The 25,388-nt window shown below is 52.3% G+C and overlaps 1 protein-coding gene across 1 annotated transcript; it reads right to left on the bottom strand.

Annotated features, from left to right (window-relative positions):
- Nucleotides 1-17,046: 17,046 nt before the first annotated feature.
- Nucleotides 17,047-25,284, bottom strand: LOC137374225 (mucin-2-like; the record flags this gene model as incomplete). The annotated part of the gene is given in 7 exon segments (XM_068040013.1): nucleotides 17,047-18,112; nucleotides 18,160-18,302; nucleotides 18,304-19,366; nucleotides 19,603-19,680; nucleotides 19,682-20,666; nucleotides 23,346-24,371; nucleotides 24,696-25,284. Coding segments are annotated over 7 exon segments (4,950 nt in total), but the record flags the coding sequence as incomplete, so codon positions are not given.
- Nucleotides 25,285-25,388: the final 104 nt, after the last annotated feature.

The following is a 25,388-nucleotide window of genomic DNA, read 5'->3' as shown; positions in this document are numbered from 1 at the left end:
CCTCTCAGGATATCAAGGGATATGGGGAGCAGGTGGGAAAGTGGGGTTGAGGAAGAAGATCAGCCATGATGGTACCGAGTGGCAGAGCAGGCTCAAGCAGTCGTACAGTCTGCTTCTGCTCCTACATCTTATATTCTTATTTCCTTCGGTGGCTACTTCTTAGTGACTTTGTCAATCTGGCAAGTATTTGCTAATTCCAACAGAATCACAAATACGATTTTATTTTCTTCACACTGTTCTTTCCGAGACCATCTTGTTCAAAATGGCATTAGGAAAAAACACTCCTGCTCTGTTTACAAGGTCACTTTAATTCCATTAGTTTACTTTTCCTGGCGGTGGCTTCAATAGACACTGCAAACTAATCAGTTTCTTGGGTAGAACATCGTTTTCTCACAAAATTTAAAGTACTAAATAATTAATTTTTTTCACGTTTTAATGTTTTTCACTAGGCCTTTCATTCCAGACCAAACTGAAGGCTTATTCCGAAGTCGTTAGCTGCAAGCGTACGTCTGCTCTATTTATTTCAGTCAAAATAACTGAACTCTAGTCAGGACTGACATGCTCTTCCTCCTTGCTACAAAGCCAACTGTTGTAATCAAGCCTCATTGGATCATAACCCACTCTAGTTCATTCTTTGCCAGGAATCCTAAGACTATGGAAGTCCTCCCATTTCCCAGTCTTCCTTTCTTCCTAACTCTTCAGTCTTTGCAAACCCAAGTTTGGAATCACCTACCCACTTCATGATTCAGCTTTGTCTCCCTTCTGTACCTTTTAATTTTTAGTGTTGCCTGTAGGATAGTCTTTCACCAACTCTTCCAGAATTTTACCAAGTCCATTGGGGATTGAAATGCTTATGGTGAAATAAATGCCTTACCTGCAATGGTTGTATTTTGAAGGTCTATAGCAAACTGTCGGCTGTTGTTTAAAGAATCTACAAAAGATTCTTTGATATCAGACAGAGTGACGTTCACGCTTGTTGATGTTGTCACACCAAATCGAACAATCACGCTCCCTTGTTCAATAGCTGTGACAATAATTGTCATTTTTCCACGCCTGATTAAATCCTGGATATCTGCATCAAGTCCTTTTTCCAACTGAAATGAAAGAAATAGAAATCCACTTATCCACTTTTGAAAAATGTCTAATTGTTTTTCCTGCAAGACATGAATGTCGCTAAAAGGCTGTTCATAGATTTCAAAAAGGAAAAGCTACCTACACCCAGCCCACAATCATAGACCTAACCTTGATATGAGAGGGGAGGCTCTCATAAAAGCCAACTGATATCATTTCGAATTAGTCCTGCCTCTCACAGCCAAACAAAGCCAGATTGAATAATTAATTGTCTCATTGCCTCTCCCACTCTCTGCAATGTGGTTCTTGATGTGTTTGCCTATAAAACAGGTGTTACTATAATTCATTGTGCAGGATCTACTTCTGAGAACTTCAGAACTTGTAATGAAAGGTCATGAACCTATATGTTGTCTGTGTTTCTCCCTCCACAGATACTTCATGACCTGCTGAGTGTTTCCAGCATTTTCTGCTTTCATCACACAGGGCTCCAGTTGTCTACCCAAAATCAACAGACTCCATTTCACTGCTGAACCCTACATTGATATTCCAGGTTCAAGGTGATTATTCAGATAACAATATTTGTGGGTTGAATGAATCCACTCAGTTGAAATCACAATGCACAATATTGGTAACATACAAAATCATTCATATAAAATTCTTCTTTTATAATTGATTAGCTGGAAGAGAAAGGAAATGGGATTAGAGCTGATAGTTCCAGTAAATGAGCCAGCACTAAAACAGGCACAATGGACTGAATGCCCACATTTTATGCTGCCATTTCCATGATTCATGTGTTAATGTATCCATTATTGATACTGTAAAATAGTCTATAAGCAAGATGGAATTTTTCAAGATGCATTATCTTTTAAATAGATAATTACTAGCTAATCATTAATTTGTATTTTACAATTAAGCCTAGTTGTGTTCATTTCTCTGCTTATTGTTTTCTTATATTAACTGATTAGAACCTGCACAATGGGTAGGTTTTGCTGGGAAATGTTAAGATCTTCCAGAATGTCCACGATTAAGTCATCGCTATCACTGTATTTTATTCCCAAATAGAAATCTGAAAAGGTATTAGAGAGAGGAGAATAATAATTTGAGGACAGTTGACAATATTCAAACACCCGCCATCTACACTAAGTACAAGGTACTTTAATAGATAATTTGAAATCTCACAAGTAAAAGAAGTATCTTATCATGTCCTCATATTTGCAAAAACATACACATGCTACAGTCTATTTCTTTTCTGTGAATTGAGATCCAGGACTCTCTTCCTCCCAACACGCAAGAATGACTTACTTCAGCAGTGAAATTCTTTACAAAGTCTTTGTACTTCTGGCTGTTTGTATCTTGCAAATCTGAGCTGAACTCCACATTTGTAATTCTTGTTGACACATCCAATACATTGGCAACTTTGGAAAATGAAAAAAAAGTTACTTTTTCAGTAAAACCTCAACTGTAAATTTGATGGATGTTGCTACTGTTCTAGATTGAAATTCAAGTTGGCTTATACATCCATTGGGGAGAGAATGAGCAGGGTGTTACAACAACGGTAAAATATTTACCGCTCTGTACTCACCACACACACCCTGTCACCTGCGCCCCCCCCCCTTTCCTAGTACATGAATCACAAAAAGTTAACATGCAGGTATAGCAAGTAATTAGGAAGGCAAATGGAATGATGGCCTTTATTGCAAGAAGGATGAAGTATAAAAGTAGGGAAGTCTTGCTACAGCTATACAGGGCATTGGTGAGACCACACCCAGAGTACTGTATACACAGTTTCGGTCTCCTTATTTAAGGAGGGATATACTTGCATTGGAAGCAGTTCAGAGAAGGTTCACTAGGTTAATTCCTCACAGAATCACAGAATTGTTACAGTGCAGAAGGAGGCCATTCGGCCCATCATGTCTGCACCAGCTCTCCGAATGTGCAGTTCACTTAGTGTTATTCCCTGCCTGCTCCCCATCACCCTGTACATTCTTCCTTTTCAGATAACAATCTATTTCCCTTTTGAATGCTTTAGTTGAACTTGCCTCCATCACACTCTCAGGCAGTGCATTCCAGACCTTAACCACTCGCTGCATGAAAAAGTTTTTCATCATGTTGCTTTTGGTTCTTTTACAAAATTACTTTAAATCTGTGCCCTCGCGTCGTCGATCCTTTCATGAGTGGGAACAGTTTCTCTCTATCTACTCTGTACAGACCCCTCATGATTTTGAATATCTCTATCAAATCTCCTCTTGGCCTTCTTTTCTTCAAGGAAAACAGTCCTAACTTCTCCAATCTATCTTCATAACTGAAGTGCCTCATCCCTAGAACAACTCTCGTGAATCTTTTCTACACTCTTTCTAATGCTTTCACATCCTTCCTAAAGTACGGCACCCAGAACTGGACACAATACTCCAGCTGAGGCCAAAGTAGTGTCTGATTCAAGTTCAACATAACATCCTTTCTCTTGTAACAAAAACAAGAAATGCTGGAATCACTCAGCAGGTCTGGCAGCATCTGTGGAAAGAGAAGCAGAGTCAACGTTTCGGGTCAGTGACCCTTCTTCGGAACTCCTTCTTTCTGCTTCTCTTTCCACAGATGCTGCCAGACCTGCTGAGTGATTCCAGCATTTCTTGTTTTTGTTTCAGATTTCCAGCATCCGCAGTATTTTGCTTTTATCCTTTCTCTTGTACTCTATGCCCCAATTAATAAAGCCTAGGATGCTGTATCCTTTATTAACTATTCTCTCAATCTGCCCTGCCAGTTTCAATAACTTGTGCACATATATACCCAGGTCCCTCTGCTTCTGCACCCCCTTTAGAATTGTACCCTTTATTTTATATTGTCTTTCCATGTTCGTCCTACCAAAAGGAATCACTTCACATTTCTCTGCATTGAACTTCATCTACTACCTGGCTGTCCATTCCACCAACTTGTCTATGTCCTTTAGAAGTCCTACACTATCCTCCCCACAGTTCACAATGCTTCCAAGTTTCGTATCATCCGCAAACTTTGAAATTGTGCCCTGTACACCAAGGTCTAGGTCATTAATATGTATCAGGAAAAGCAAGGGTCCCAACACTGACCCCTGGGGAACTCCACTGCAAACCTTCCTCCAAAACATCCATTAACCACTACTCTCTGTTTCCTGTCACTCAGCCTATTGTCCTTTTTATTCCATGAGCTATAACTTTGCTCACAAGTCTGTTGTGTGGCACTGTATCAAACACCTTTTGAAAGTCCATGTACACCACATCAACAGCATTGCCCTCATCAACCCTCTCTGCTACCTCTTCGGAAAACTCCAGCAAGTTAGTTAAACATGATTTTCCCTTAAGAAATCCATGCTGACCTTTTTTAATTAACCCGCATTTCTTCATGTGACTATAAATTTTGCCCTGATGTATTGGCCGGGATTTTGTTTGGCCCCCCTGAGGCAGGGTTGGAGGTGGGGAGGTGGGGGGGCACAGAGTATTGCAAAAGGTGGTGGGTGGAGCAGCAGGGTGAAGGGCCATCGCCCAGCAATCTTCCCGGGGCCAGGATAGGTCAATGGCAGCCTTCCCGCCCAGAGGCCAGTCGAGGCCCTTAAGGGGCCTATTAATGGCCAATTAAAGGCCTCTTCCCACCGCTGCTGAGATTTTACCAACAGCAAGTAGGGCCTTTGCCACATGGGAAGGTTGCCTTGTAAAACAAGGGGCTCTGCCTGCAGGCTTGATGGGGGGGGGTCCATCCATTGTGTGCAGTTTTTGGCCCACGGAGGACCCCCATCGGAAACAACCTTACCCCCCAAGACCCACCTCCCCCTGGACTGCACGACCACACCACCATGCCCCTTCGCCGCAGCCTTCTGGACTGGCCTCGGCGACCCATCCGCACCTACCTCTGTTCCGGGATTCCAGCGCTGGGCCTGGGTCTGAAGCCTCTGCAGTACCGGCAGTGGCCACCGCTCCCGGTGGCGCTGGTGATACTGCTGAGCTACCGGCTCTCTGTTTGGCCAGCAGCTCTTGGAGGCGGGATCCCCTTCCCTTAAAAGTCTTTATCGGGACAGGGATCCTGCCTCCAGATTCTTTGATTTAAAAAGACCGGAGGATTGCTCCGGGGCGGGTTGGGGGGGGGCATAAAAGGCAGAGGCGGGTTCCCCCCACCTTTTCGGCCTGCCATCGGGAACCCCACCTCCAGCACAAAATCCAGCCCATTCTTTCTAGAGGTTTCTCCACCACCAAAGTTAAACTGACTGGTCTGTCGTTGCTGGGTTTATCTTTATGCAAGGGTAATGTTTGCAATTCTCCAATCCTCTAGCACCATCTCTGAGTCTAAGGAAGACTGAAAAATGATGGCCTGTGCCTCCATAATTTCCACTCTCATTTCCCTCAGTTTCCTTGGATGCATTTCATCTAGTCTGGGTGCCTTATCTACTTTAAGTATAGACATTCCTGGGATGAAGGGGCTGTCTTATGAGGAAAGGTTAGGCCTGTACTCATTGGAGTTTAGAAGAATGAGAGGTGATATTGTTGAAACATACAAGATTCTGAGGGGAATTGACAGAGTAGATGAGGAGAGGGTGTTTTCTCTCATGGGGGGATCTATAACTAGGGGGCTGAATTTAAAAATAAGGTGTCTCCCTTTGAAGGCGGAGAGGAGGAGGAATTTCTTCTGTCAGAGGGTCATTAATCTTTGGAATTCTCTTCCCCAGAGAGCAGTGGAGGCTAGGCCATTGAATATATTCAAGGTTGAGTTCGGCAGATATTTGGTCTACAAGGGAGTCAAGGATTATGGGGGGGGGGGGGGGGGGTGGGGAGGCAGGAAAGTGGAGTTGAGGCCACATTCAGATCAGCCATGATCTTATTAAATGACGTAGCAGGCTCGAGGGGCCGAATGGCCTACCCCTGCTCTTAATTCTCATGATCTTATGATCTTGTGACCTAAAGCAATGTTGAGTCCTCCATTTTCACAACTCATGTTTAGGAAGGATATTCTATGAGAAGAGCAAGAAAAATTTGGTTCATCAAACATACCTGTTCTGAACCTTCTGGAGATTGTCTGCTGCTGACGACAAGTTGTTGTGGATATTATTATCTGAAATTCAACACCAGGCTGCAGATTGATAAATTCTGCTGTTTGTTGTGTAGTTAGAATTGTATTCCCTGTAACATTCCCCCTGGAGATTGTGACATTGAATTGAGGATTTTTGAATGCGTTGTTGGTATCCCAGGTAATGGAAATTGCTTCACTTTCCACCTTTATCAGATTAATACGAAGGAACCTCAGTGCAACTGCAACAAAAATGTTATTTATTATCAAGCATCAGAATAAAAGCAACATAAGGTGCTTTTTAAGTCCCAAAATGCTTTATAGAGGATAAAATACTTTTGATGTGAGTTCACTATTATAATGTTGGAAATGTGGCAACCATTTTATGCATTGCATGGTCCCCCAAATAGCAATGAGTTCGCAACCAGACAATCTGATTTTAGTCATGTTACTTGAGGCATATGTATTGGCCAAGACATCAGGTTACATAAAAGCAAAATACTGCAGATGCCGGGAATCTGAAATAAAAACAAGAAATGCTGGAAATACTCCGCAGGTCTGGCAGCATCTGTGGAGAGAGAAGAGATTTAACGTTTCAGGTCAGTGACCCTTCATCAGAACTGACAAATATTAGAAATGTAAATGATTTTAAGCAAGTATAATGGTTGCGGGGGGGGTGGTGGGGGGTGAGCAAGAGATAACAAAAGAGAAGGTGTTGGTAGGACAAGGCCACAGAGAATAGCTGACCAGAAGGTCATGGAACGAAGGCAAACGGTATGTTAATGGTGTGCTGAAAGACAAAGCGTTTGCCAGACCTGCTGAGTATTTCCAGCATTTCTTGTTTTTACATCAGGTTACATTTCGAATTAGGGTGCTGAGAAAGAGAGATCGAGTATGAGAGGTCAGGAAGGGAGCATGAGCTCTATTCATGATAGAGCATGAATGCATTGAATTATTTTTGCCAACCTTGCAAGGATGTTGAACATTTATCAGCACTGTGTTGCAGCACTTGGGAGGGGGTTGCCCTGACTGCCTCTGCTATGTTACTACAGACTATCTTTGCCTTCCTCTTATGGGGCTCAATGCCCTAAGTACCCTTGAGACAGGTCCTCCTTGCCCTGCCTGCAGCACCTCTACAAATGCATATGAAAACCTTGATGTAGATACTTCTGCTGCCATGCCCTAAATGGCTCTTGCTGTAACCGCTGGGTCCACCTGTAACTAGCTGCAGCCTTTTAAAGGCTGCACAAGAACTGTAATCCCTTCTGCCCCTGAGGTGCTCAGTCAATTAAGTGCAGTTTGCTGTCCTACATGCCTAATGAGGGTTTGGGAAGACGAAGCAGCAGATTAGCAGCATTCGTTAGGAGGCGAATCAAGGCCTCTAACTCTTGGCCAGAATGTAACTGTAGTGGGCCGCTCCGAGTTCGGGGAGGTGGAAGCGGGTGAAGAACTCACTCCCGCTCTGCGCCTAGCTGCCGCTCCTATCGTGCGCGAGGCAGCCTATTAGCGGCCCCACGGCGTATTTCTGAATGAAAAGGGCGTGCACAGGTGGGAGGCTGAGTGTCGGCGGGGGCAGGGCGAGAGCTGGAAGAGGTTGCTGAAAGCCATTTAAAAGGGCTTTTAGCAACCTCTGTGGCTCCGAGAGGCTTACCCTGCAGCAAGGAGGATGTTGGGAGGAGCAACTGCTGAAAAAGAAAAACAAGAGACTGAGGGTGAAAGGACTGGAGGAGGACTTAGTGCCCACCAATCCAACAATTGAAAATAAAACAGAACCCCACCAGAACCTAATCTAATCTAAACCCGCTTGCAACTATGGAAGGGAGAAGCAGCTGAATGGCCCCCTGCTTCTGAGAGGAATCCTTACATGTCCTCCTCCAGGCAGTTGAGGCAAGGCGGGAGGTCCTCTTCCCATCCAACGGAAAGAGGAGGTCTCCCCAAGTCACAAAGAAGGCCTGGCTGGAGGCAGCGGAGGAGGTCAGCAGCCGCGGAGTAGTTAGGAGGACATGGCTCCAGTGCCACAAGCGGGTGAATGACCTTCTGCGCTCTGCCCGGGTAGGGCGTATTCCACAGTCATTGCGGCTTCTTTGTGACGCGGAAGGGTCAATGGGTGCTGATGCTGCAAGGTTGAAGCCATCCATGGTCAGTGATCGGCTGCAGCCATGCCTTGGGCTGTATAATGGGCACATCAGTAACGCCCAGGGGTCCAGATGTGTTCCATCCATGCACTTCACTGGCATTGGTTTGAGATGTAGCACTCAGCCCAAGGGATGAGTGGGTGATCTTCCCAATAATATGTATTAACTAACTGCTTTATGTCTACACAGGAGAAGAGGGCACATAATGCCCGTGAGAGGTCCTGCACTGGTGGCAGCGTGGCGAACCTGGCATATTTGAGCAGACCAGAGGAGGATGCATTAACACTAGCAGGGGAGGATGGAGGATGTGCTATAGCTGGCACACCTGGTCAGGAGAGTGAGTTCCCCAGTGTATGGTCGAGGGGGATGGTGGGGGTGCAGGGGGTTGCGCGGGGTAGTATGGTGTTGTGCAGCGATTGTTTCAGGCACTGAAGGGTGCTCTCAAACGCAAAATCACACCGATGTGCCCACACTGCAGTCTATAACATGTCCTCCAGTCAGGAGTGCTGATCACAAATGATCATTCTGATTTTCCCTGCAGGTGAAACACAGCAGCAGCCAGGAAGCGTGTTTGGGGCTCATCCACCCACGTCGGAGGAGGAAGGAGGGACCTCAGAGGGTGCAGCGTCACATCCTCACCCTGCAACAAGCGCCAGCTCAGAGCTAGTCACCTCGGTTGGGATGCGTGTCTCCTCGGATTCGTGGTCACAACCTGGTGTTAGCGCCGCTCAATTGCCGGACCAGCTGCCAGAGGCAGTACCGGCCGATGCCCCTGACTATCGGAGGACTGTGGGAGGCCAGGCCCGTGCTGAGCCACAAGCTAATGATGAGCCTCTGCTGACATCCATTCGGCGGGAGAAGCTGCAAGTGCAGCGTGCGGTGCGTGGAGATCTGACGGAGTTACCAGAGACTTTGCGTGCTATAACTCAGACTTTGGAGATGTCCATCCAGGGCTGCAATACCGCACATTCTCTGTCATCTGTCCATCTGGCTTCCTCCATTAACAGATTGGCGGCTGCAGTGGAGGGCCCGATCCTGGAGGCCATGCACAACCTCACAGAGAGAGTGGGCTCCATGGACATTAGAGCATTAGAGATCGGACTCTGATGCTCAGGCGACATTTGGAAGCTGCTCATCCCTCTATGGTTAGCAGAGAGGACCACTTGAGCCTCGAGAGCGCACAGTGCAGCAGCAGATTTCATATGGGAGGTCCTCTTAGGGCACTCCTGATGCATCTTGCAGCTCCTTGTCCCCTCTGCCAGTGACATCAGCACCGCATACTCACATGGTGTCAGAGGGTGTTCCTGAGACTTTTCAGGGTCACCTTGAGATGTCGCGGCCCACACGGCCTCGGGCAGGCAGAGGACGGCCGCCAAAGTCATCCAGAGCAACACGGCAGCCTGATCAGCCACCTGCCTCCGGTGTGGCTGGCAGCGAGGGGTCATCCACACACATGAGCACTCGCAAATGTTTCAAAATAAATCACACTGACAGCACTTAGGGGTCACTGGTGCAATTTGTAAATGTTTATTTGATGTAAAAACGCACTAAAAGTTATTACAGTTTTCACTTGGCATTTTCACATGTCACAGCTCATTGCTAATGTTGGAGGCGAGCTTGTTGATTTACTTGAGAAAGATTATTTGAGAGGTGACACATTTGAACTGGATGGTGTTTGATCAAAATGTAGCCCATATCAGCTGAGATTTCCCCCTGAAGGTGAGTGCCTCTGCGCTTCCAGCTCCTCGTAATGCCCCATCTCAGACTGCCATGCGAGTGCCTGCTTGATGAGACTCTGTTCAGGAGAAACGCCTGAGCATTAGAGCCTCCCGGGTTTCCCTTGCACTTAACTCCCCCAGACCTTCGGCTCCCTCTCCCCGCCGTTCAGGTGGCTGCGGCCACTCTTCCTCATCTGTATCACTATCCTCGTCTGAGAATGCCTCGCGCTGAACTTGATCATCCTCCAGGACCTCTCCCCTCTCCATCGCCAGTTTATGTAAGGCGCAGCCGACGACAATAATTCTAGAAACCCTTGATGGCGAGTGCGGCAGGGCTCCACCTGAGCGATCAAGACACCTAATATCATTTTGAGAAGATCTATCATCTGTTCTATGGTCACTCTGGTGGTCGCATGGCTCTCATTGTAACATTCCTTTGCCTCGTTCCTTGGGTTCCTCACCAGTAATGGGGAGACGGTGGCGTAGTAGTAATGTCACTGGACTAGTAATCCAGAGCCCAGACTAATGCTCTAGGTATATGGGTTCGAATCCTACTACGGCAGATGGTGAAATTTGAATTCAATTAATAAATCTGGAATTTAAAAAAAATCTAGTCTTATGATGACCATGAAACCATTGTCGATTGTTGTAAAAACCCATCTTGTTCACTAATGTCCTTCAGGGAATGAAATCTGCTGTCCTTACCTGGTCTGGCCTACATGTGACTCCAGACCCACAGCAATGTGGTTGACTCTTAAAATGACCTCTCAAATGGCCTAGCAAGCCACTCAGTTCAAGGGCAATTAGGGATGAGCAATAAATGCTGGCCTGGCCAGTGATGCCCACATCCCACAAAATGAATTTTAAAATAAGTGTCATCAGCCATGTCTTCAGTGGATAACTCCTGTCGCCGAGTATCCATCTTTGCGGGCATTCAGGAGGGCTGAATAGTGCTGGCACCTGGGAGTTCTGGGGAATGAAAGCATCGTGACTACTTCCAGGGTAACGTGTACACAGCTGCAAGATTCCCTTACGATGGTCACAGACGATTTGAACATTCATTGCATGGAACTCCTTGCAATTAATGAAGACCCCTGACTGACCTGTAGGTGCTTTAATGGCCACATGAGTGCAGTCTATTACATCCTGGACCATGGGGAACCCAGCAATGGTGCTAAAGCCTCTGGCTCTCTTGGCCTGACTGGCGGCGTCTGTCTTGAAATTGGTGAAATGGTTGGTATGCCTGAAAATGGTATCAGTCACAACCTTTATGCAGTGATGCAGTGATGCTTGAGAGACTCTGCACATGTCTCCCGATGAAGCCTGGAACAAGCCTGATGCATTGAAATTCAGTGCGACTGTTACCATCAGTGTGACTGGCATTGGATGACCACCAATGCAGGGTGAAGCAACCTCCACCGCCAGCATCTCACACAGAGAAGTGACAGTCTCCCATGACAGCCGCTGTCATCCTTGGCATTGGCGTTCTGGCAGTTGCAGGAAGCTCAAACATGGGCGGTAGATCCTGCCTGCTGGGTAAGCTCATCTCCTGACAGATGGTTGCACCCAGGCCACTCTGCCACCATCTCCCCCTCCCCCATTATGAGGCTGAACTGGACCAGCAAATTGCTGGTTCCCCTGGCCAGTTGTCCTCCTGTCACTCCTTGGGCCATAGTCCTCTTCATTAGATGAGTCGCCTCCAGAGTGCACAATAACCATTGTTGCTGAGTTCCACAGATGCAATTAGTTCAGGTATTGTCAGCCTGCTGTAAGGACAGGCACACACAACCCCCTCCTTTTCATCCAAAAAATCAATACTGCTGGAGCCCAACCAGGAGTGAGTAATATTCAGATGAATCCTGCTGAACAAGCAGAAACTACCACAAACTTTCAAGTCACACAATGAAATAACAATGAACAAAGAACTAACAAAAAAGTACCTCCAACTCCGCCACAGATACAATGCCTGTTCCAGTGGACATTAGATATCCCACAACATTATTTCAAGAAGAACAGGAATTAGTCTGATGGCCTGATCAACATTCCTCACTCAGCCAAAAAATACAAAGTATCATTCAGTTCATTGCAGATTGGGAAGCTTTATGGTGCAAAGGGTAATGGCTCTTTGTTTACAAAACAACATTTAATGCACGTCAAACCAATTTGGTGTGTGCAAAAAACGTCAAGACAGATATGAGCGATGTGAGAAGGCACTCCAGGAATGTCAGTCTGATTTTCTTACTGATCAGTCCCAGTACACTGGAAACCCACTATTATCATAAATCAAATAACTTTAGATTCACCTTCAAACAATAGTTCAAAAACATCATGATGCCACAACAAAATGAAGGATAAGAAAAATTTCCTTGTCCAGGCGAAGAACCATTGATAATAGTCAGTGAAAAGGCAACAACACAGTCTTAGCATTCTGATGGAAAATAACATCACATGTAATACTCATACTTGAACCCCTACTGTCTAACATTGACCTGCCATTGAGTTAGAGGGATACTATGTAAATATTAACAAGAATGTTAGGAAAATAATCAACTTTGTCATTTATAGAAACGACATAGATGACTATGTGGGGAGTAGGATCAGTACGTTCACGGATGACAAAGATTGGCCGAGTGGTTAACAGTGAGGCTGAGTGTCTTGGGTTACAGGAAGATATAGACAGGATGGTCAAATGGGCAGAAAAATGGCAGATGGAATTTAACGCTGAAAAGTGTGAGGTGATATTCTTTGGAAGGAGTAATATGATACGGAAGTATTCAATGAATGGCCTGACACTGGGAAGTTCCAAAGAACAAAGGGACCTTGGCGTGTTTGTCCATAGATCTCTGAAGGCAGAAGGGCAGGCTAATAGGGTGGTGAAAAAGGAGTATGGGACACTTGCCTTTATCAATTGAGGCATAGATTACAAAAGCAGGGAGGTCATGTTGGAGTTCTATTGAACTCAGGCCACAGCTGGAGTACTGTGTGCAATACTGGTCGCCACATTATAGAAAGGATGTGATTGCACTGGAGGGGGTGCAGAGGCGATTCACCAGGATGTTGCCTGGGATGGAACATTTAAGCTATGAAGAGAGGTTGGAAAGGCTTGGGTTGTTTTCACTGGAGCAGAGAAGACTGAGGGGTGACCTGATCGAGGTGTACAAGATTATGAGGGGCATGGACAGGGTGGATAGGGAGCAGCTGTTCCCCTCAGTTGAAGGGTCAGTTATGAGGGGTCACAAGTTTACGGTGAGGGGCAGGAGGTTTAAGGGGGATTTGAGGAAGAACTTTTTTACCCAGAGGGTGGTGACGAACTGGAATGCCCTGCCTGGGAGGGAGGTAGAGGCGGGTTGCCTCACATCCTTTAAAAAGTACCTGGATGAGCACTTGGCACGTCATAACATTCAAGGCTATGGGCCAAGTGCTGGCAAATGGGATTAGGTAGACAGATCAGGTGTCTTTAATGCATCGGTGCAGACTCAATGGGCTGAAGGGCCTCTTTTCACTATATTATTCTGTGATTCTGAACTTCTTAATGTAAGTACTCCATTGAGATTAACGGTGCAGTCACTGCAATAGATATAAGAAATAATATTCAACTTACCACAGGGGAAGGGAGTGGTGACAGTCGGAGTGGTGGTAGATGGAGTGGTGGTAGATGGAGTGGTGGTGGTAGGAGTGGTGGTGGTAGGAGTGGTGGTGGTAGTAGGAGAGATGGTGGTAGGAGAGATGGTGGTAGGAGAGATGGTGGTGGTGGTTGGAGTGGTGGTGATTGGAGAGGTGGTGGTAGGAGTAGTGGTGGTAGGAGTGGTGGTGGTCGGAGTGGTGATGGTCGGAGTGGTGATGGTCGGAGTGGTGGTGGTAGGAGAGGTGGTGGTAGGAGTGGTGGTGGTAGGAGAGGTGGTGGTAGGAGTAGTGGTGGTAGGAGTGGTGGTGGTCGGAGTGGTGATGGTCGGAGTGGTGATGGTCGGAGTGGTGGTGGTTGGAGTGGTGGTGGTAGGAGTGGTGGTGGTAGGAGTGGTGGTGGTAGGAGTGGTGGTAATAGGGGTGGTGGTAATAGGGGTGGTGGTGATAGGAGAGGTGGTGGTCGGCGAGGTGGTGGTCGGCGAGGTGGTGGTCGGCGAGGTGGTGGTCGGCGAGGTGGTGGTAGGAGAGGTGGTGGTAGGAGTGGTGGTGGTAGGAGTGGTGGTCGTCGGCGAGGTGGTGGTAGGAGAGGTGGTGGTCGGAGAGGTGGTGGTCGGAGAGGTGGTAGTGGGGGAGGTAGTGGTCAGAGAGGTGGTGGTCGGAGAGGTGGTAGCCAGAGTGGTGGTGGTCGGAGAGGTGGTAGCCAGAGTGGTGGTGGTCGGAGAGGTTGTGGTAGGAGAGGTGGTGGTTGGAGAGGTGCTGGTAGGAATGGTAGTGGTAGGAATGGTAGTGGGAGGGGAGGCGGTGGTAGGAGAACTGGTGGGAGGAGAGATGGTGGTGGTGCTTGGAGTGGTGGTGGTTGGAGAAATGGTGGTAGGAGCAGTAGTGGCAGGAGAGGTGGTGGTAGGAGAGGTGGTGGGAGGAGAGGTAGTGGTGGTAGTTGAAGTGGTGGTAGGAGAGGTGATGGTAGGAGATGTGGTGATAGAAGTTGTGGCTCTAGGAGTGGTGATGACGGGAGTGGTGATGACGGGAGTGGTGATGACGGGAGTGGTGATGACGGGAGTGGTGGTGGTCGGAGAGGTGGTGGTCGGAGAGGTGGTGGTCGGAGAGGTGGTGGTCGGAGTGGTGCTGGTCGGAGTGGTGCTGGTCGGAGTGGTGCTGGTCGGAGTGGTGGTGGTTGGAGTGATGGTGGTTGGAGTGATGGTGGTTGGAGAGGTGGTGGTTGGAGAGGTGCTGGTAGGAGTGGTGGTGATAGGAGAGGTGGTGGTTGGAGAGGTGGTGGTAGGAGTGGTGGTGATAGCAGAGGTGGTGGTAGGAGAGGTGGTGGTAGGAGTGGTGGTGGTAGGAGTGGTGGTGGTAGGAGTGGTGGTGGTAGGAGAGGTGGTGGTAGGAGAGGTGGTGGTAGGAGAGGTGGTGGTAGGAGTGGTGGTGGTAGGAGAGGCGGTGGTAGGAGAGGTGGTGGTAGGAGAGGTGGTAGTTGGAGTAGTGGTGGTAGGAGTGGTGGTGGTTGGAGTGGTGATGGTTGGAGTGGTGATGGTCGGAGTGGTGGTGGTTGGAGAGGTGGTGGTAGCAGAGGTGGTGGTAGGAGTGGTGGTGGTAGGAGTGGTGGTGGTAGGAGTGGTGGTTGTAGGAGTGGTGGTGGTAGGAGTGGTGGTGGTAGGAGTGGTGGTAATAGGGGTGGTGGTGATAGGAGAGGTGGTGGTCGGCGAGGTGGTGGTTGGCGAGGTGGTGGTAGGAGAGGTGGTGGTAGGAGAGGTGGTGGTAGGAGTGGTGGTGGTAGGAGTGGTGGTGGTAGGAGTGGTGGTGGTAGGAGTGGTGGTCGTCGGCGAGGTGGTGGTAGGAGAGGTGGTGGTCGGAGAGGTGGTAGTGGGGGAGGTAGTGGTCAGAGAGGTGGTGGTCGGAGAGGTGGTAGCCAGAGTGGTGGTGGTCGGAGAGGTGGTAGCCAGAGTGGTGGTGGTCGGAGAGGTTGTGGTAGGAGAGGTGGTGGTTGGAGAGGTGGTGGTTGGAGAGGTGGTAGTTGGAGTAGTGGTGGTAGGAGTGGTGGTGGTTGGAGTGGTGATGGTTGGAGTGGTGATGGTCGGAGTGGTGGTGGTTGGAGAGGTGGTGGTAGCAGAGGTGGTGGTAGGAGTGGTGGTGGTAGGAGTGGTGGTGGTAGGAGTGGTGGTGGTAGGAGTGGTGGTTGTAGGAGTGGTGGTGGTAGGAGTGGTGGTAATAGGGGTGGTGGTAATAGGGGTGGTGGTAATAGGGGTGGTGGTGATAGGAGAGGTGGTGGTCGGCGAGGTGGTGGTCGGCGAGGTGGTGGTCGGCGAGGTGGTGGTAGGAGAGGTGGTGGTAGGAGAGGTGGTGGTAGGAGTGGTGGTGGTAGGAGTGGTGGTGGTAGGAGTGGTGGTCGTCGGCGAGGTGGTGGTAGGAGAGGTGGTGGTCGGAGAGGTGGTAGTGGGGGAGGTAGTGGTCAGAGAGGTGGTGGTCGGAGAGGTGGTAGCCAGAGTGGTGGTGGTCGGAGAGGTGGTAGCCAGAGTGGTGGTGGTCGGAGAGGTTGTGGTAGGAGAGGTGGTGGTTGGAGAGGTGCTGGTAGGAATGGTAGTGGTATGAATGGTAGTGGTAGGGGAGGCGGTGGTAGGAGAACTGGTGGGAGGAGAGATGGTGGTGGTGCTTGGAGTGGTGGTGGTTGGAGAAATGGTGGTAGGAGCAGTAGTGGCAGGAGAGGTGGTGGTAGGAGAGGTGGTGGTAGGAGAGGTGGTGGGAGGAGAGGTAGTGTTGGTAGTTGAAGTGGTGGTAGGAGAGGTGATGGTAGGAGATGTGGTGATAGAAGTTGTGGCTCTAGGAGTGGTGATGATGGGAGTGGTGATGACGGGAGTGGTGATGACGGGAGTGGTGATGACGGGAGTGGTGGTGGTCGGAGAGGTGGTGGTCGGAGAGGTGGTGGTCGGAGTGGTGCTGGTCGGAGTGGTGCTGGTTGGAGTGGTGCTGGTTGGAGTGGTGCTGGTTGGAGTGATGGTGGTTGGAGAGGTGCTGGTAGGAGTGGGTGTGATAGGAGAGGTGGTGGTAGGAGAGGTGGTGGTAGGAGTGGTGGTGGTAGGAGTGGTGGTGGTTGGAGAGGTGGTGGTTGGAGAGGTGGTGGTTGGAGAGGTGGTGGTAGGAGTGGTGGTGGTAGGAGAGGTGGTAGTTGGAGTGGTGGTGGTAGGAGAGGTGGTGGTAGGAGTGGTGGTGGTAGGAGAGGCGGTGGTAGGAGAGGTGGTGGTAGGAGAGGTGGTAGTTGGAGTAGTGGTGGTAGGAGTGGTGATGGTCGGAGTGGTGGTGGTTGGAGAGGTGGTGGTAGGAGAGGTGGTGGTAGGAGTGGTGGTGGTAGGAGTGGTGGTGGTAGGAGTGGTGGTGGTAGGAGTGGTGGTGGTAGGAGAGGCGGTGGTAGGAGAGGTGGTGGTAGGAGAGGTGGTAGTTGGAGTGGTGGTGGTAGGAGAGGTGGTGGTAGGAGTGGTGGTGGTAGGAGAGGCGGTGGTAGGAGAGGTGGTGGTAGGAGAGGTGGTAGTTGGAGTAGTGGTGGTAGGAGTGGTGATGGTCGGAGTGGTGGTGGTTGGAGAGGTGGTGGTAGGAGTGGTGGTGGTAGGAGTGGTGGTGGTAGGAGTGGTGGTGGTAGGAGTGGTGGTTGTAGGAGTGGTGGTAATAGGGGTGGTGGTAATAGGGGTGGTGGTAATAGGGGTGGTGGTGATAGGAGAGGTGGTGGTCGGCGAGGTGGTGGTCGGCGAGGTGGTGGTTGGCGAGGTGGTGGTTGGCGAGGTGGTGGTAGGAGAGGTGGTGGTAGGAGTGGTGGTGGTAGGAGTGGTGGTGGTAGGAGAGGTGGTAGTGGGGGAGGTAGTGGTCAGAGAGGTGGTGGTCGGAGAGGTGGTAGCCAGAGTGGTGGTGGTCGGAGAGGTGGTGGTAGGAGAGGTGGTGGTCGGAGAGGTGGTAGTGGGGGAGGTAGTGGTCAGAGAGGTGGTGGTCGGAGAGGTGGTAGCCAGAGTGGTGGTGGTCGGAGAGGTGGTAGCCAGAGTGGTGGTGGTCGGAGAGGTTGTGGTAGGAGAGGTGGTGGTTGGAGAGGTGCTGGTAGGAATGGTAGTGGTAGGAATGGTAGTGGTAGGGGAGGCGGTGGTAGGAGAACTGGTGGGAGGAGAGATGGTGGTGGTGCTTGGAGTGGTGGTGGTTGGAGAAATGGTGGTAGGAGCAGTAGTGGCAGGAGAGGTGGTGGTAGGAGAGGTAGTGGTGGTAGTTGAAGTGGTGGTAGGAGAGGTGATGGTAGGAGATGTGGTGATAGAAGTTGTGGCTCTAGGAGTGGTGATGACGGGAGTGGTGATGACGGGAGTGGAGATGACGGGAGTGGTGATGACGGGAGTGGTGGTGGTCGGAGAGGTGGTGGTCGGAGAGGTGGTGGTCGGAGTGGTGCTGGTTGGAGTGGTGGTGGTAGGAGAGGTGGTGGTAGGAGAGGTAGTGGTGGTAGTTGAAGTGGTGGTAGGAGAGGTGATGGTAGGAGAGGTGATGGTAGGAGATGTGGTGATAGAAGTTGTGGCTCTAGGAGTGGTGATGACGGGAGTGGAGATGACGGGAGTGGTGATGACGGGAGTGGTGGTGGTCGGAGAGGTGGTGGTCGGAGAGGTGGTGGTCGGAGTGGTGCTGGTTGGAGTGGTGGTGGTAGGAGAGGTGGTGGTAGGAGAGGTGGTGGTAGGAGAGGTGGTGGTAGGAGTGGTGGTGGTAGGAGTGGTGGTGGTTGGAGAGGTGGTGGTTGGAGAGGTGCTGGTAGGAGTGGTGGTGGTAGGAGAGGTGGTGGTAGGAGTGGTGGTGGTAGGAGTGGTGGTGGTAGGAGTGGTGGTGGTTGGAGAGGTGGTGGTTGGAGAGGTGGTGGTAGGAGTGGTGGTGGTAGGAGAGGTGGTGGTAGGAGAGGTGGTGGTAGGAGAGGTGGTGGTAGGAGTGGTGGTGGTAGGAGAGGTGGTGGTAGGAGAGGTGGTAGTTGGAGTGGTGGTAGTTGGAGTGGTGGTGGTAGGAGAGGTGGTGGTAGGAGTGGTGGTGGTAGGAGAGGCGGTGGTAGGAGAGGTGGTAGTTGGAGTAGTGGTGGTAGGAGTGGTGGTGGTCGGAGTGGTGGTGGTCGGAGTGGTGATGGTCGGAGTGGTGGTGGTCGGAGTGGTGGTGGTAGGAGTGGTGGTGGTAGGAGTGGTGGTGGTAGGAGTGGTGGTTGTAGGAGTGGTGGTGGTAGGAGTGGTGGTAATAGGGGTGGTGGTAATAGGGGTGGTGGTGATAGGAGAGGTGGTGGTCGGCGAGGTGGTGGTCGGCGAGGTGGTGGTAGGAGAGGTGGTGGTAGGAGAGGTGGTGGTAGGAGAGGTGGTGGTAGGAGTGGCGGTGGTAGGAGTGGTGGTGGTAGGAGTGGTGGTCGTCGGCGAGGTGGTGGTAGGAGAGGTGGTGGTCGGAGAGGTGGTAGTGGGGGAGGTAGTGGTCAGAGAGGTGGTGGTCGGAGAGGTGGTAGCCAGAGTGGTGGTGGTCGGAGAGGTGGTAGCCAGAGTGGTGGTGGTCGGAGAGGTTGTGGTAGGAGAGTTGGTGGTTGGAGAGGTGCTGGTAGGAATGGTAGTGGTAGGAATGGTAGTGGTAGGGGAGGCGGTGGTAGGAGAACTGGTGGGAGGAGAGATGGTGGTGGTGCTTGGAGTGGTGGTGGTAGGAGCAGTAGTGGCAGGAGAGGTGGTGGTAGGAGAGGTGGTGGGAGGGGAGGTAGTGGTGGTAGTTGAAGTGGTGGTAGGAGAGGTGATGGTAGGAGATGTGGTGATAGAAGTTGTGGCTCTAGGAGTGGTGATGACGGGAGTGGTGATGACGGGAGTGGTGATGACGGGAGTGGTGATGACGGGAGAGGTGGTGGTCGGAGAGGTGGTGGTCGGAGAGGTGGTGGTCGGAGAGGTGGTGGTCGGAGTGGTGCTGGTCGGAGTGGTGCTGGTCGGAGTGGTGCTGGTCGGAGTGGTGCTGGTCGGAGTGGTGGTGGTTGGAGTGACGGTGGTTGGAGTGACGGTGGTTGGAGTGACGGTGGTTGGAGAGGTGGTGGTAGGAGAGGTGGTGGTAGGAGAGGTGGTGGTAGGAGTGGTGGTGGTAGGAGTGGTGGTGGTAGGAGAGGTGGTGGTAGGAGAGGTGGTGGTAGGAGTGGTGGTGGTAGGAGTGGTGGTTTTAGGAGAGGTGGTGGTAGGAGAGGTGGTGGTAGGAGTGGTGGTGGTAGGAGTGGTGGTGGTAGGAGAGGTGGTGGTTGGAGAGGTGCTGGTAGGAGTGGTGGTGGTAGGAGAGGTGGTGGTAGGAGAGGTGGTGGTAGGAGTGGTGGTGGTAGGAGTGGTGGTGGTTGGAGAGGTGGTGGTTGAAGAGGTGGTGGTTGGAGAGGTGGTGGTAGGAGTGGTGGTGGTAGGAGTGGTGGTGGTAGGAGAGGCGGTGGTAGTTGGAGTGGTGGTAGTTGGAGTGGTGGTAGTTGGAGTGGTGGTAGTTGGAGTGGTGGTGGTAGGAGAGGTGGTGGTAGGAGTGGTGGTGGTAGGAGAGGCGGTGGTAGGAGAGGTGGTAGTTGGAGTAGTGGTGGTAGGAGTGGTGGTGGTCGGAGTGGTGATGGTCGGAGTGGTGGTGGTTGGAGAGGTGGTGGTAGGAGTGGTGGTGGTAGGAGTGGTGGTGGTAGGAGTGGTGGTTGTAGGAGTGGTGGTGGTAGGAGTGGTGGTAATAGGGGTGGTGGTAATAGGGGTGGTGGTAATAGGGGTGGTGGTAATAGGGGTGGTGGTAATAGGGGTGGTGGTGATAGGAGAGGTGGTGGTCGGCGAGGTGGTGGTCGGCGAAGTGGTGGTCGGCGAGGTGGTGGTAGGAGAGGTGGTGGTAGGAGAGGTGGTGGTAGGAGAGGTGGTGGTAGGAATGGTAGTGGTAGGGGAGGCGGTGGTAGGAGAACTGGTGGGAGGAGAGATGGTGGTGGTGCTTGGAGTGGTGGTGGTTGGAGAAATGGTGGTAGGAGCAGTAGTGGCAGGAGAGGTGGTGGTAGGAGAGGTGGTGGGAGGAGAGGTAGTGGTGGTAGTTGAAGTGGTGGTAGGAGAGGTGATGGTAGGAGATGTGGTGATAGAAGTTGTGGCTCTAGGAGTGGTGATGACGGGAGTGGTGATGACGGGAGTGGTGATGACGGGAGTGGTGATGACGGGAGTGGTGGTGGTCGGAGAGGTGGTGGTCGGAGAGGTGGTGGTCGGAGTGGTGGTGGTCGGAGAGGTGGTGGTCGGAGAGGTGGTGGTCGGAGAGGTGGTGGTCGGAGTGGTGGTGGTTGGAGTGATGTTGGTTGGAGTGATGGTGGTTGGAGAGGTGGTGGTTGGAGAGGTGCTGGTAGGAGTGGTGGTGATAGGAGAGGTGGTGGTAGGAGAGGTGGTGGTAGGAGTGGTGGTGGTAGGAGTGGTGGTGGTAGGAGTGGTGGTGGTTGGAGAGGTGGTGGTTGGAGAGGTGGTGGTTGGAGAGGTGGTGGTAGCAGAGGTGGTGGTAGGAGAGGTGGTGGTAGGAGTGGTGGTGGTAGGAGTGGTGGTGGTAGGAGAGGCGGTGGTAGGAGAGGTGGTGGTAGGAGAGGTGGTGGTAGGAGAGGTGGTGGTAGGAGAGGTGGTGGTAGGAGAGGTGGTGGTAGGAGTGGTGGTGGTAGGAGAGGCGGTGGTAGGAGAGGTGGTGGTAGGAGAGGTGTTAGTTGGAGTAGTGGTGGTAGGAGTGGTGGTGGTCGGAGTGGTGATGGTCGGAGTGGTGATGGTCGGAGTGGTGGTGGTCGGAGAGGTGGTGGTAGGAGAGGTGGTGGTAGGAGTGGTGGTGGTAGGAGTGGTGGTGGTAGGAGTGGTGGTAATAGGGGTGGTGGTAATAGGGGTGGTGGTAATAGGGGTGGTGGTGATAGGAGAGGTGGTGGTCGGCGAGGTGGTGGTCGGCGAGGTGGTGGTAGGAGAGGTGGTGGTAGGAGAGGTGGTGGTAGGAGTGGTGGTGGTAGGAGTGGTGGTGGTAGGAGTGGTGGTCGTCGGCGAGGTGGTGGTAGGAGAGGTGGTGGTCGGAGAGGTGGTAGTGGGGGAGGTAGTGGTCAGAGAGGTGGTGGTCGGAGAGGTGGTAGCCAGAGTGGTGGTGGTCGGAGAGGTGGTAGCCGGAGTGGTGGTGGTCGGAGAGGTGGTAGCCAGAGTGGTGGTGGTCGGAGAGGTTGTGGTAGGAGAGGTGGTGGTTGGAGAGGTGCTGGTAGGAATGGTAGTGGTAGGAATGGTAGTGGTAGGGGAGGCGGTGGTAGGAGAACTGGTGGGAGGAGAGATGGTGGTGGTGCTTGGAGTGGTGGTGGTTGGAGAAATGGTGGTAGGAGCAGTAGTGGCAGGAGAGGTGGTGGTAGGAGAGGTAGTGGTGGTAGTTGAAGTGGTGGTAGGAGAGGTGATGGTAGGAGATGTGGTGATAGAAGTTGTGGCTCTAGGAGTGGTGATGACGGGAGTGGTGATGACGGGAGTGGAGATGACGGGAGTGGTGATGACGGGAGTGGTGGTGGTCGGAGAGGTGGTGGTCGGAGAGGTGGTGGTCGGAGTGGTGCTGGTTGGAGTGGTGGTGGTAGGAGAGGTGGTGGTAGGAGAGGTAGTGGTGGTAGTTGAAGTGGTGGTAGGAGAGGTGATGGTAGGAGAGGTGATGGTAGGAGATGTGGTGATAGAAGTTGTGGCTCTAGGAGTGGTGATGACGGGAGTGGAGATGACGGGAGTGGTGATGACGGGAGTGGTGGTGGTCGGAGAGGTGGTGGTCGGAGAGGTGGTGGTCGGAGTGGTGCTGGTTGGAGTGGTGGTGGTAGGAGAGGTGGTGGTAGGAGAGGTGGTGGTAGGAGAGGTGGTGGTAGGAGTGGTGGTGGTAGGAGTGGTGGTGGTTGGAGAGGTGGTGGTTGGAGAGGTGCTGGTAGGAGTGGTGGTGGTAGGAGAGGTGGTGGTAGGAGTGGTGGTGGTAGGAGTGGTGGTGGTAGGAGTGGTGGTGGTTGGAGAGGTGGTGGTTGGAGAGGTGGTGGTAGGAGTGGTGGTGGTAGGAGAGGTGGTGGTAGGAGAGGTGGTGGTAGGAGAGGTGGTGGTAGGAGTGGTGGTGGTAGGAGAGGTGGTGGTAGGAGAGGTGGTAGTTGGAGTGGTGGTAGTTGGAGTGGTGGTGGTAGGAGAGGTGGTGGTAGGAGTGGTGGTGGTAGGAGAGGCGGTGGTAGGAGAGGTGGTAGTTGGAGTAGTGGTGGTAGGAGTGGTGGTGGTCGGAGTGGTGGTGGTCGGAGTGGTGATGGTCGGAGTGGTGGTGGTTGGAGTGGTGGTGGTAGGAGTGGTGGTGGTAGGAGTGGTGGTGGTAGGAGTGGTGGTTGTAGGAGTGGTGGTGGTAGGAGTGGTGGTAATAGGGGTGGTGGTAATAGGGGTGGTGGTGATAGGAGAGGTGGTGGTCGGCGAGGTGGTGGTCGGCGAGGTGGTGGTAGGAGAGGTGGTGGTAGGAGAGGTGGTGGTAGGAGAGGTGGTGGTAGGAGAGGTGGTGGTAGGAGTGGCGGTGGTAGGAGTGGTGGTGGTAGGAGTGGTGGTCGTCGGCGAGGTGGTGGTAGGAGAGGTGGTGGTCGGAGAGGTGGTAGTGGGGGAGGTAGTGGTCAGAGAGGTGGTGGTCGGAGAGGTGGTAGCCAGAGTGGTGGTGGTCGGAGAGGTGGTAGCCAGAGTGGTGGTGGTCGGAGAGGTTGTGGTAGGAGAGTTGGTGGTTGGAGAGGTGCTGGTAGGAATGGTAGTGGTAGGAATGGTAGTGGTAGGGGAGGCGGTGGTAGGAGAACTGGTGGGAGGAGAGATGGTGGTGGTGCTTGGAGTGGTGGTGGTAGGAGCAGTAGTGGCAGGAGAGGTGGTGGTAGGAGAGGTGGTGGGAGGGGAGGTAGTGGTGGTAGTTGAAGTGGTGGTAGGAGAGGTGATGGTAGGAGATGTGGTGATAGAAGTTGTGGCTCTAGGAGTGGTGATGACGGGAGTGGTGATGACGGGAGTGGTGATGACGGGAGTGGTGATGACGGGAGAGGTGGTGGTCGGAGAGGTGGTGGTCGGAGAGGTGGTGGTCGGAGAGGTGGTGGTCGGAGTGGTGCTGGTCGGAGTGGTGCTGGTCGGAGTGGTGCTGGTCGGAGTGGTGGTGGTTGGAGTGGTGGTGGTTGGAGTGACGGTGGTTGGAGTGACGGTGGTTGGAGAGGTGGTGGTAGGAGAGGTGGTGGTAGGAGAGGTGGTGGTAGGAGTGGTGGTGGTAGGAGTGGTGGTGGTAGGAGAGGTGGTGGTAGGAGAGGTGGTGGTAGGAGTGGTGGTGGTAGGAGTGGTGGTTTTAGGAGAGGTGGTGGTAGGAGAGGTGGTGGTAGGAGTGGTGGTGGTAGGAGTGGTGGTGGTAGGAGAGGTGGTGGTTGGAGAGGTGCTGGTAGGAGTGGTGGTGGTAGGAGAGGTGGTGGTAGGAGAGGTGGTGGTAGGAGTGGTGGTGGTAGGAGTGGTGGTGGTTGGAGAGGTGGTGGTTGAAGAGGTGGTGGTTGGAGAGGTGGTGGTAGGAGTGGTGGTGGTAGGAGTGGTGGTGGTAGGAGAGGCGGTGGTAGTTGGAGTGGTGGTAGTTGGAGTGGTGGTAGTTGGAGTGGTGGTAGTTGGAGTGGTGGTGGTAGGAGAGGTGGTGGTAGGAGTGGTGGTGGTAGGAGAGGCGGTGGTAGGAGAGGTGGTAGTTGGAGTAGTGGTGGTAGGAGTGGTGGTGGTCGGAGTGGTGATGGTCGGAGTGGTGGTGGTTGGAGAGGTGGTGGTAGGAGTGGTGGTGGTAGGAGTGGTGGTGGTAGGAGTGGTGGTTGTAGGAGTGGTGGTGGTAGGAGTGGTGGTAATAGGGGTGGTGGTAATAGGGGTGGTGGTAATAGGGGTGGTGGTAATAGGGGTGGTGGTGATAGGAGAGGTGGTGGTCGGCGAGGTGGTGGTCGGCGAAGTGGTGGTCGGCGAGGTGGTGGTAGGAGAGGTGGTGGTAGGAGAGGTGGTGGTAGGAGTGGTGGTGGTAGGAATGGTAGTGGTAGGGGAGGCGGTGGTAGGAGAACTGGTGGGAGGAGAGATGGTGGTGGTGCTTGGAGTGGTGGTGGTTGGAGAAATGGTGGTAGGAGCAGTAGTGGCAGGAGAGGTGGTGGTAGGAGAGGTGGTGGGAGGAGAGGTAGTGGTGGTAGTTGAAGTGGTGGTAGGAGAGGTGATGGTAGGAGATGTGGTGATAGAAGTTGTGGCTCTAGGAGTGGTGATGACGGGAGTGGTGATGACGGGAGTGGTGATGACGGGAGTGGTGATGACGGGAGTGGTGGTGGTCGGAGAGGTGGTGGTCGGAGAGGTGGTGGTCGGAGTGGTGGTGGTCGGAGAGGTGGTGGTCGGAGAGGTGGTGGTCGGAGAGGTGGTGGTCGGAGTGGTGGTGGTTGGAGTGATGTTGGTTGGAGTGATGGTGGTTGGAGAGGTGGTGGTTGGAGAGGTGCTGGTAGGAGTGGTGGTGATAGGAGAGGTGGTGGTAGGAGAGGTGGTGGTAGGAGTGGTGGTGGTAGGAGTGGTGGTGGTAGGAGTGGTGGTGGTTGGAGAGGTGGTGGTTGGAGAGGTGGTGGTTGGAGAGGTGGTGGTAGCAGAGGTGGTGGTAGGAGAGGTGGTGGTAGGAGTGGTGGTGGTAGGAGTGGTGGTGGTAGGAGAGGCGGTGGTAGGAGAGGTGGTGGTAGGAGAGGTGGTGGTAGGAGAGGTGGTGGTAGGAGAGGTGGTGGTAGGAGAGGTGGTGGTAGGAGTGGTGGTGGTAGGAGAGGCGGTGGTAGGAGAGGTGGTGGTAGGAGAGGTGTTAGTTGGAGTAGTGGTGGTAGGAG

Source organism: Heterodontus francisci, chromosome 10, assembly GCF_036365525.1.
Source record: "Heterodontus francisci isolate sHetFra1 chromosome 10, sHetFra1.hap1, whole genome shotgun sequence".
NCBI lineage: Eukaryota > Metazoa > Chordata > Chondrichthyes > Heterodontiformes > Heterodontidae > Heterodontus > Heterodontus francisci.
Note: the sequence above shows the minus strand (reverse complement) of the source record. Positions and strands in the feature narration are given on the sequence as shown.